The 11,585-nt window shown below is 40.9% G+C and overlaps 1 protein-coding gene across 2 annotated transcripts in view; it reads right to left on the bottom strand.

Annotated features, from left to right (window-relative positions):
- Positions 1 to 1,344: 1,344 nt before the first annotated feature.
- Positions 1,345 to 11,585, bottom strand: part of vav2 (vav 2 guanine nucleotide exchange factor) — a 250,899-nt gene continuing 240,658 nt past the window's right edge. For both annotated transcript variants that reach the window (XM_080510604.1, XM_080510605.1), the window contains exons 24-27: positions 10,746 to 10,833; positions 10,518 to 10,641; positions 6,108 to 6,262; positions 1,345 to 2,277 (exon numbers count right to left, since the gene is read on the bottom strand). In XM_080510604.1, coding sequence (XP_080366730.1) covers positions 2,230 to 2,277; positions 6,108 to 6,262; positions 10,518 to 10,641; positions 10,746 to 10,833 — 415 coding nt within the window. In that variant the 3' untranslated portion in view covers positions 1,345 to 2,229. The remainder of the gene's footprint in view (positions 2,278 to 6,107; positions 6,263 to 10,517; positions 10,642 to 10,745; positions 10,834 to 11,585) is intronic.

Raw genomic sequence — 11,585 nt, 5'->3', positions numbered from 1 at the left:
AAAAAGAAAATGAATAAAGTACTGGCAGTTTCTAGATTTTCTAACAATAAGCAATGAGATTTTGGTCCACAAATCCACCCATATGCATCATACATTGTGATCTTTAACTTCTATGACATATCTAACCCAAGCAATGCAACAACAATTTCTCTGTTTTTCTTTTGTAAAATTACTGCCAATGTCAATATCAAGGTCTCTGAACTGTGTTTTATTGATCGAACTGAAAACTCCTCCAGGTATGTGATGCTAAACTTTACTTGGTTGAAAAGTTTCCAAGCACAAAATATAGAATCACATTTTTTTTTAATTAATTAAAAGAAAAAAATTAATTAATAATACAGCATCAAATATACTTTTCAGACTATAGTCAGTTTTTCTTTTTTTTTTTGGGGGGGGGGGGGGGGGGGTGTAGAGTTTGGAGCCCGTATGGATTAAACACTTGCGGTATGTAGTTTTAAGGCCTGCCTCTTCAAAATCGTGCTTATCTCCATCTACTGCACACATTACACTCACTATGCCAACCTCTTAGGATTCCCACTTTAATCTGCCCCTTTACATGAAATGTAGTTTTTTTTTTTCTTTTTTTCCCCCAAATATATGTCAATGTGAGAATGTATTTGTGGAATATCTCATGTACGTTTTATTAGACGGCCATGTTGATGAATAAGAATCTGAAACTCAGTAAAACTAGAGGTAATTTTTGATGTTCCAAGTCATTTTCATTTATTCCACATTAAAGTTGAGATTGTGCAGCATCTATTAGAAAGCCCTGTGTTGCATGTATTTTCACTGAACGGCTGGAAATATATGGAAACACTAAGCAGCACAACCCTGGGAAATCACAAAATGATCGAGGGCTCCCGTCTGTGGACTCACACCCAGTTTCCTTCACCATTTCATTTTTAACCAGTTTTTTTGTTTTTTTTTTGTTACCAGCAACATAATGCATTTCACACACCAAAAGTGACTGTTATTAAAGGGAGGGGGAGCAACAACAAAAAAAGAAATCACAATACCTGATGATCTGTTAAAAAAAAATAAAATAAGGCGAGTGACAAAAATAAAAACAATGAATCATTTCAATTTGGCTTGAAATCACAAAAATGGTCCAGCTCTTCAACTAAAAAGTCAATTTTGTGCACACAAACAAACAAAAAAAACAAAAACAGATTTAAAAGTGTTGATGTCGTTTCATTTCATCCGGATGAAAAATCCTTCCGGTTGGTTTTATGTGTCCGGCCTCATGTTGAGGAGGTGTTGAATGCTTCCCATGGTTCCAGTCCCCCCCCTCCCCCCCACCCATCATTTGACTGCCCTGCCCCTCCCTCCCCCCGTCGTCCTGCATGTCTATTTGGGGGATGGCGATGTTCTTTACTGGCTTGATGTTGAGGTTTCAGTAAGCAAACACCATTCTTCAAAGGCACCGTACTGTACATTAGTGTGTGTGTGTGTGTGTGTGTGTGTGTGTGTGTGTGTGTGTGTGTGTGTGTGTGTGTGTGTGTGTGTGTGTGTGTGTGTGTGTGTGTGTGTGTGTGTGTGTGTGTGAGAGTTTATGTGGGCTGCACTCGGGCACATGCATACATGGAGAAGTAAAACCAGTCCACAAAGTCGATTCCCATCCGCTGGTGTCAGCCCACAAGGCATCACCATGACAACTAAGGCAAAAATCTCTCGACATGAAAACACAGCATCGTTTTTTTTCCCCTGTTTTTTTTTTTTTCTTTTCTTATTATTTTTAGACTCTTTGCTTAAAACAACTTCCCCCACAATAATCATTAGTAAGGATAATAATCTCTGTTCAATAAATTATCTGTACTGTACAATTCTTTCACTTCGCATACACCTGCAAACAAAATGAGGGGAGATTTTCTTTCCTTTTTAAGTAAAGCTATCAACAGTTCTACTGTGCCCTCGGTTCAATAAAAGTCTCTGCAGGCTGACAGACAGCAGGCAAGCTCATTCCCTTTCTTTTTTCTTCCTTCCTGTACAGAAATTAAGCAGGACACCCCATTAAAACAACCAAAAAAAAAAAAAAAAACCCCAACTGATGTATAATTGAAAACAGGAGTAGAAAAAAAGAGAATCCAGCAAAAATACCAAAAAAAGAGAGAAAAATTTCCTTTTTTTTCCCTTCCTTTTGTCTTATTTTTCCTGGACAGAGTGAATCATTTTCTCTGAGATCAGTAGATAGTAGATGTGTCCTGATGTGGAGCTGTGACAGCCGAGCGTTTACTGCACACCTTCTTCATCCACGTAGGTCGAGGGAAACCAGCCGATCTGGAACATAAACACACACATTTGGTGACAATGAGGTGAACCCGGTGTCCCACAGGCCTCCTCCACACTCATTTGTGAGACGACGTGCTTTATTTATTTATTTTCTCTTTTTTAGGAAAGGACATAGCTCCCGAGCAGCCTTCCCACCCCAAAAAAAAAAAAAAAAAAAAAAAACTACTTGAAGGCTACTTCAAATATTACTTCAGCTGTTGCTAGGCAACAACTTCTCCGACTTGTTGGAATACAAAGGTGAGTATTGAATGGAAGTGATACCAAAACAAAGCTTGTTTTACGGCCATACAATTAACATCTGGCTGGGTCTGAGATACGAGGTACATTACATGCACAGGAGCGCCTGATGGATTTCTTAAATAGTAAAAATCGATGCTGCGATGTGAGCTGGTGGACATCGGATAAAGGTAGAACATGTTCGAATGAAATCTGCTGGTTTTTCCTTTTTCTCACAAGAGTTTGAAAGACCTGGTTTTGTTTTGCTTCCTGCTTGGTTTGGGGAGGCTGTAACACATTGAGTAGCTGTACAAGATGTACAGGAGGAAGATTCGTCAATGTGCTTAGCGCAATTATACTGTGCCTGACAACTGCAACGAGGAGCAAGTGTTTTGTACTGAAACAGTGGACATGATAACCTCCCAAAAATTTTTTTGTTTTTTCTGTGATACACTTCCTAAAAGATCTGTAAAGTTTGTAGGCATTTCGATGCCTCTATAAGTTGAGTTGGCGGTTTTTATCTCAACAGTGACACCTCTGGCCAAGAGGAGAAGCGCAGTAACCTGTATTACCTGTCACTGTTTGCACTTGGTGACAGAGGTTTCAACTTTACAGGTTCTATTTGCGAAAACATTATCGCTGAATTCTCTATCGTCTTCTGTCTTGATAAGAGATGAGTCACCAAATGCTTTTATTAACCAGATAAACAGAAAGTCATGAATAACGTAGAATGTCAATCTGAATTTAGTATAGAAGAGGTCGTTTTGTCGAAAAATATGTTGGGTTTTCTTGTTATTTAATGTGTCTACTCGGATGTAAATTAAAACAGTTTACAATCTCTATGTCTTGAGAAGTCAGAGAGGCTATCCTGCAAAATGTTAAAAAAAATCTTCCTCAATCGAGAAAAAAGGATTTTGTTTCCAGACCTATTGCCAAAAGCACCGACTCTTTTTCGCCTTGAAGTTTGACAATTAAGAATCGTGCAGCGTTGGAGGTTTACTTCTCTTTATCTGTGCACTAATTAGTTATTTTTTGTTTGTTGGTGTTCGCGTACATCTTTTTTTGCCAATAAAACATGACGAGGAAAGACGACACTCGACCTCTGAAGGTATCTGGTATCTGGCACTAAGATATTAGCAGATTGTTGAAGTCTTGAAAATTGCTCGTTGGTGTATCTATTAGACTAAATGTGTTTTAAAGAGACTTGGTTCTCCAGTTCACTGCCTCTTCTTTGGACCAGCAGTACTGCTCTGGCTGAATCAAATCTTCACGCTTAAGCTAGGTTTAGACTATGTTCCTGGCAGCCACGGCAGCCCCGTTTACCAGAAATATAGTGTGCTGTGGGATTTTGGCCAATTTTTTCTTTGTATTCGAGTCTTGACAAGTTTCCTCACGGTCTGTCACGGTATCCATGATGGAAAGTGGCTGCTGAGTCCCAGAGGCTCCAAGGCACACTACAGTTTATCCAGTGGTCTATCATGGACACAAGCACGCCCCCTCAAGGCCCGTCATGTTCTGGTGGGAACCGCCACGTTTCTTGCATTCTGAGGAAGGCGTGGCACGTTTTTCACAGTTCCGTCAAGGCTTTCTATGGATGAAATGTGAACACCGGGCCATTTTGAAGCACGTTGCAGAGAGGGAAGGCAAGAGCGCAAACGGGTAGGAAGAAAGCGGGTGAGAAGGGCACAATCCATGTGGGTGCGCAAATCAGAAGACAGAAAGCAAAAGCTGGGGCACTCCGATATTTCTTCCCAGGGATCTCCGCACTGAAGATGTCAAATCCTTCACAAACTGTCTGAGGAAGCCTCCAGAGCTCTTCCATGAGATGTACAACAGCCAGAAAGGAAAACACACAGGAACTGTCCCTGGTGCTGAAACCTGGGTTCAGCACCAATCTTTCGGTGACTGAAACATCACTTGTTTTTAGTGTCACCTGCTTGCCAACACAATTAGTAATGAAGATTGATTCATTCCAGTACAGTGTTGGATTATGCTGGAGGAATTCAATGATGATCTCTTTCTCATCCTCTGAAAAGGAGGTGACAATCCCGTGGGCTGCCCTCCTCCGAGTAGGTGTGTCTTCTTCCACCCCTTGATTTCTTTTCCAGTGGCATAGCTTGTAGAAGGTGTTCTGTCGTTGATTGCTCAGACTCGAATGAAACTCCCCTCAGCTTTTATATACTTCCTCCCAGACCGTGGGCGCTGTGGCAGACCGTAATAGAATGCAATGCGTTGGGTCCACACACCGTCACACGTTGGGACAAGCCGCGATTCAACGCGATGAAATGGCTACCATACACCGTAGACTGCCGTGAGAACCGCGACAAAACGCGGCGCAATGTGATATAATGCAAAGCAAACGTGAAACAAATATAATAGAAGGCACACTAAATGTCACTTCCTGTTTAGCTTCCCGTCCAACTCTGGACTGCCTCCAAGTTCTATTAAGGCCAATTACATGCTGCCACGTTTTGTGACTAATCTTTTGACAGTTTAAACATCTGGCATGGCACACACAGCAATCACGACCTGTTACATTCGCCCATCCTGCCCCCCTGCATTGTCTCACATCCATCCAGTTTTGTCCATGGTGGCCTGAAACGTGGTTGCCGTGGCTGCTGGGAACATAGTGGAAACCTACCTTTACCCATCTGCTACATCAAAAGCCCCAATTACGCGACAGCGTTTCAAGTTAGAATAGCTTTTGCGTTTTCATTTCAGAGAAGTTTCGTATTTTGGCCACTAATAGGTGCTGTTGGTTGTTTTTGTAATGACAAAACACACACGTGCACACTACAACAATACACTATAAACATTAACAATGGGGAGTACACAGATAAAGTGAGATGCTTTCGTTAAAGTTTTTCTGACATCTGATGCATCTAACAGCCCTCACAACAGATGACAACATGATTTTTGGCAGCTTTGTAATTACTTGTGTTGACTTCACTTTTCCAGATGGTGAAACATCTGCATCTGTATTTTAATGGGCTGACTGACTTTTACTCAGGCAACACATTTGCCCCTTAGTTACTTTGACCTGTTATACTACTTCTATTATATGTATCGGAGTAATGATTTGAATCCCAGGAAATGGCAACAAGATGGTTCTGACTGACGAAAAGCTTATTTCTGCGGAAGGAGCTTGGCAGCATGAAAATGCCCTGTAATGAAATAAAAATTGGACTGCTGCAGCCAGAGAGCACAGATACCACAGACACACACTGGAGTCTGGAATTTACAGCTTAATGGGAACTTTCCTAAAATAAAAAGCTGACATCACATTTATATTTACATCCAGTCTTATAAACTGGCACAATTCCCAGCGGCCACTTTTTTTTTTTTTTTTTTCTTTTACATTTCCCTTTGGAACCCAGGATAGAGGGAGGCTTTTAATATTGATGGTTTAATTGTTAAATTTAATCAATGTGGTGTTCGGAGAGCAGACATCAGCGGATGTATGTTTGATCTAATCGAATGCACATTCCTGACGTAATGAAGCTAATGGGGTGTGTTTTTAATGGAACGGTTGTAATCTGCAAAACATTATAGCACCCCGAAGTGTTTGCAGGCAGCATGAGGAGACTCGCTGGTTTACTCACTCTGCCGTTAGCCTCTCCTTTCCACCAGCCCTGGTCTCCTCCGATCTTACTGTAGATCTTCACGATGTCTCCTTCCCGCAGGGACAGCTCCCTCATGTCCCGCGCCGCAAAGTTATACCTGGCCACGGCAGTGCTGACCACACGGGGAGTAAACACTGAAACCAGAAAGAGGTGGAGCTCAGGCCCGGCACAGACTTTATCGGGGATGCACCGACACCCATACCAGTATCCGTAAAAGCTCTCCGAGATATCCTGGCGAGTATTACACGATGTCATCCGTCAGCAGCGGGTAGAGAAGCGAATTCGAGTGCTTTCAGTAGTTTGACGATTCTTTTAATATTACTGAATGACGGGAGTTTGCTGAAAATGTTCAAGGCTGTTGGAGGTACAAGTAGCTTTTGCATATTGTTGGCACATCATTTGTCGAATGGCCTTTAATAAGTACTTGTGTCGGTACTCTGTTTCGATTAGCTACTGGTTAGTACTTGTTCTTCAAAAAAGTGGCATTGGTGCATCCCTAGTATCGCCATGCATGAGAGGCACGGCAGAGAAAAGGGGGAAAACGGTGATTAGTAATGTCGAATGTACAGAAGGGGAACGGTCAGGTCCGTGCTCAACACGGTGAACTGTAGTCACACGCTAACAAATGAGCCAAACTGGGAAAAGAACCCCAAGTTGTTTCATCTCAGGAGAGGAAATTGGTTTTCTTTTCATGATTTAATGAGGAAATGTCATCCTGGGAAGGACTGAAATGTTCCTGTTAATGAAAAGAGCGCCACAGAGAAAAAGTAATGAGGCCACAGGCGCACAGGCTTATTATGTAATTACCAACAATGAGGTGCGAGAAGACAACGGGGAAGAAAGAGAGCGAGAAAGCGAGAGCAAGAAGAGGAAGAGCGAGTACCTGACCAAAAGGGAGCTGAGGTCTGAGAGGAGGAGAAGTTGAGGCCTTGTGGACTGAGGAAGGAGAAGTTGTAGGAGGCGCAGGTGGCTGCTGAGGAGAGAGAGAGACGGAGAGAGAGAGAGAGAGAGAGAGAGAGAGAGAGAGAGCGAGAGAGAGAGAGAGACGGAGACAGAGAGTGAGAGAGAGAGAGAGAGAGGGGAGAGAGGGAGGAAGTGAAGCTGGAAATAAACGTCTGAGGTGAGTGCATGCAGAGGTGGAAGCAGAGAGGCTCGGGAGGAATCACTGTTTGTCTTCTGGTCTCACTCTTCCTCATCGCAACAATGTCTATCACACCATGACACCTTTAACTATCTGAATCATCTTAATTAATGTGTCATTTGAGACATGAAGGGGATCAAGTGTGACCAACGTGCAGAAATTACTAATAATGTAAAAACTTGCATCATAATGTAAATCAATGGATGGATATGGAACTCATTTATTATCCCTATTTCTGATAAGCATACTGCAGATAATAATTGAAACAATTATTTTGTCTTCAATAATTGGAGTCCTATTTATGTATTATCACATTATTAGCTACAGTCAATTCATCTTTAAATTATTTTGTATTGCTATTTCCATAATCTAATACCTTATTAACATATTAATATAACATTTGCACAATGTTATATTTTCACAAAAATATTTGAAAGTTATTAAGTTATTGTATAATATTTTGCTATGGCCCTATATATGAAATGGTAAAATATAGTTTAGTTAAAAAAAAAAAAAATACAAGTAGTATGTACCTTAGACATGTCCTATTTGACATTTTAACATTTTTCTGTCTCATTGGTCGTCTTAAAATAGTCAACATGTCAAATAATCATGGAGTTCAGTGTGTGTGTGTGTGTGTGTGTGTGTGTGTGTGTGTGTGTGTGTGTGTGTGTGTGTGTGTGTGTGTGTGTGTGTGTGTGTGTGTGTGTGTGTGTGTGTGTGTGCGTGTGTGTGTGTCAGAGTGGACCAGTGGAAGTAAACCCAACACTGCGAATTCGACTGCATCTCCAGCATCCAGCGCAAAGTTGGTTGAGATCATACAAAAGGCAGTGAGTAGTTACACAGTACAGAAACTCTTCATGCTTCAGACTCAATTTGATATAAAAGAGAGTTAAATATTCATCCTCTTCTCTCTACAAGGAAACGGGGTCCCAGCATTTCCAAATCGTTTTTTGCCTGTTTGCACTGAGACGGAGCACTTTCAAAGACATTGCATTTTGGGAAACGTTTTTCAAAATCTTTGTAATTTCAGTCAGTGACTCTGTGCACTGTTGAAGACAACTACAAGAGTGAGGAGGACATCGAGTTGAGTCGGTCACTCACTGTTTTATCATTTCACACCACTGTCCTCTCATACTGCCCTGCTTTCCTCCGGCCTCCTTCACTTTCACTCTGCATGATTCAGGAGGCTCGACGGCCTTGTCAAGAAGAGAGGAAACACAATTTGTCTCCTTTATTTCACCCTTTTCCACTGTGAAGATGGCGAAGACATTCAATCCCAGAGCCTGATATGCACATTTAAGCATGAAAGAGTGGAATTAGCCATTTGTTGACATGTTGTTGGACATACATTTTGACATCAGTCCCTGAGCGGCAACGTGCAAACCAGTAATTCAATGCTCATCTGCATTCAGGTGGCGGTGACACTGATTTTACAAAGGACATTCATCTCCCCATTTCTCACCAGATCTGTCCTGCAGCTACGTCCGGGGAGGTGTTTGAAGGGCCAGATTGGATTTGTACTGTCATTCCTCCACGCACCGCTCTTATCTTCCTCGTGTGATGCACAAACTTTTACGCCGACTGTGTTTTCAAATCAAAGGAAGATCTCAGAATTTCTCCAGGATGTGTGGGCTCTCTGCCCTTATCTCAAAAGAGGCTCTGAGTCACACTGAAGGGGAATTCCTGGCGGCCGGAGCTCAGAGGTGAGGGCTTCTACCGAGATCGACTGATGAATGGAGGATATATTATAAAGACGGGGCCGTCTCCGGGAGCTGGAGCTTGAAAAGGGAAGCTCGCTGGGAGGCACCTGCTCGTTCACCTGTGTCCAATTTTAGCTCAAAGGATTAAAAGTGGCTCCAGATCTGAAGGTAGTGGGTCACTGCAGCATCTCTCAGGGTTGAAGGTTTGCTTTTCAGCAACAGTCGATCATATTTAGCATTGCGTATGGAGTTGAATAGAAACACGGCTTTACAGATCTTAATATGAGTGGATGCTAGGGTCCACTGACTTCAAACAAACTAGTCTTTTTTTAAATATCGTCTTTCAGTTTACTAACTAGAATTGAATATCTTTATTAAGTTATCACAAAAAGGACCTATTTCGCTCACTTCCCACGTTTTCAAAAGCCATCACAGTAGTTTTTTCAAATCACCATTTTCAAATACTCTTTGTTCAACTCCGTTTCACTCAAAACACAAAACGAGCTATTTTTTATTCATTATTTACACAATAGCGTATTCAAGTCAAAGCAGAAAACTTTCATTGCCTTTTGGTTGCCTGTTTGCATGACAAAGATGCTCGGAGATATTGACAACACAACTTTTTGAAAGTGTTCCAACCCCGTCTCCATGGAAAGAAGGGAAAATGCAACTTTTTTAAAATGCTGTTACGGTGCATGTGGACCACGGCCGTAGTGAAAAGTTCTTCTGCACATATTGTGAGTCGACAAACAATGACAACATGGCAGCGTGTCATGACTCCCAGTCAATACTCTCCTGGAATTCGGTAGTTTTTTTGTTGACAGCCACCCAGAATAGCAATCCATGTTTGTTGTCTGTCCATTGAAATGTCTGTGTACTTGCCTTTGTGAAAGTTTGCAGTGTATTGTTGTCTGCTTGCGATGTGTGTGCAGATTTATTCCAAAACCAAACAGCAGCACCCACTTGTGGATCGACATGAAAATTATACTATTTTTTGCCAATTGTGTAAACAGACACCATTTTCAAAATATTGCTCTGTCGATATGTAATTTTTCTGTAATTATGTGTTTTACATTGTTATGTAAATGACACTATAATTTCTGATCATTTTAGATCTTTCTTTCCTCAAATAAAACAAACACTTCTTTCTTATTATTTTAAAATAGATAAAGAGCAAAAATAGAATATTTGTTGTAATTTGACGTCAGCTTCATTGTCTGTAGCTATAATTTATTTATTGGAACAGACAGTCCGTATCAGCTTGAAGCCTGAACTTAAACATGTGGTTCACACATTAATATGACATCTGACAAAAAAAAAGCCGGTTTTTTTTCATAGTTTCAAATCACATGTTTTTCTGAAACTAATAATTATTTCAGTAAAGCAATGTACTCATGTTTCCATTGACTTATTAATCATTAAATCAAACCAAGCAAATAAATACAAGACCATTTAGTTTCTTGTTTGGTGATTTTCATGGTTCACTACCAGAGGTGCTTAAAATGAAGCTCAATCATGGAGAAGAGTGACATATGAGGAGTTCACCTGGCGACCGTGTGCTGGCTCGTGTTAGTGAGCGTTCTCTCGATTTGTAGGGGTATCGCAACGTGGTGTCCAACAGCTTGAAGCTCTCTTTCAGCGAATGGGCTTGATAGTACTCAACCAGCTCCTGTTGCACAGCACACACAAAAAAAAGAAACAAGCTGAATGTTTCATGCTGTCAGTGTGTATTCAGTGTGTATTCTCGCAACTGCAGAGAAATCCACAACTTACCAAGAGACTCTCGAACTTCTTCGCCTCAGTGATGTGAATCCAGCTGTCTTTCTCAATGACTTTGATGTGTTTCACTTCATCGTTGAATCTGCGGGAAAGCGAAGATGCTTTTGAAAGCTGTTTAACAAAGAACAAGCACTTGCTGCTTCTTGCATGTGCTTGAGAATTTATTGCACTTGAGTTGTTGTGCTTATCTGTGTGTATACGTTGCTGACATCCGATGTGATTAATTAATAAAACAGTTTCATTTCCAACAGTTACTTCAAAAAAGATTTTCATCAGATGCTGCTTATTTACTGTGATACATATTCATTCCTGACACAGTCTTTTCTTAAATGTCTTCTTTTCTATAATTAAACATGCATTGCGTTACATTGCATGCAGCCTGACCCACGGCACTGTTGGGATGGAGACCCCTCCAGCAGCTTGCCATAAAAGTTCTGCTTTGATTGAAATAAATGAGGTACAATCCGCTGTCAACATGCATCTTATTCTTAAAATGGCTTGAATGTGCCATTCTTTTTTTGTGGAAACTCAAAGTTTGTTTCGATTTCTGACATTATTCTATGTCGAGCCACTTCTGAGATGCTTCTGAAAAGCACCACTGCAACCATTAATACTTCTGAGTAAATTAGAGTTTAACTTCAGTCCACTTTCGAAGCTTCTTCTATTGATTTTAATACATCTTAATGTATTTTTCCATCTACTTTTCAAATTGTGAAGTACTTTGGGCACTCGCTTCACCCTCTGGAAGGGGGAAAAAAATGTTTCTCATCCAATCAATCATTGATATAATATCAGATTGTTAATTGTCACAAGCTTAGTGCATCATTTTCAGTC

Source organism: Blennius ocellaris (genome assembly GCF_963422515.1).
Source record: "Blennius ocellaris genome assembly, chromosome: 15".
Taxonomy (NCBI): Eukaryota; Metazoa; Chordata; class Actinopteri; order Blenniiformes; family Blenniidae; genus Blennius; species Blennius ocellaris.
Note: the sequence above shows the minus strand (reverse complement) of the source record. Positions and strands in the feature narration are given on the sequence as shown.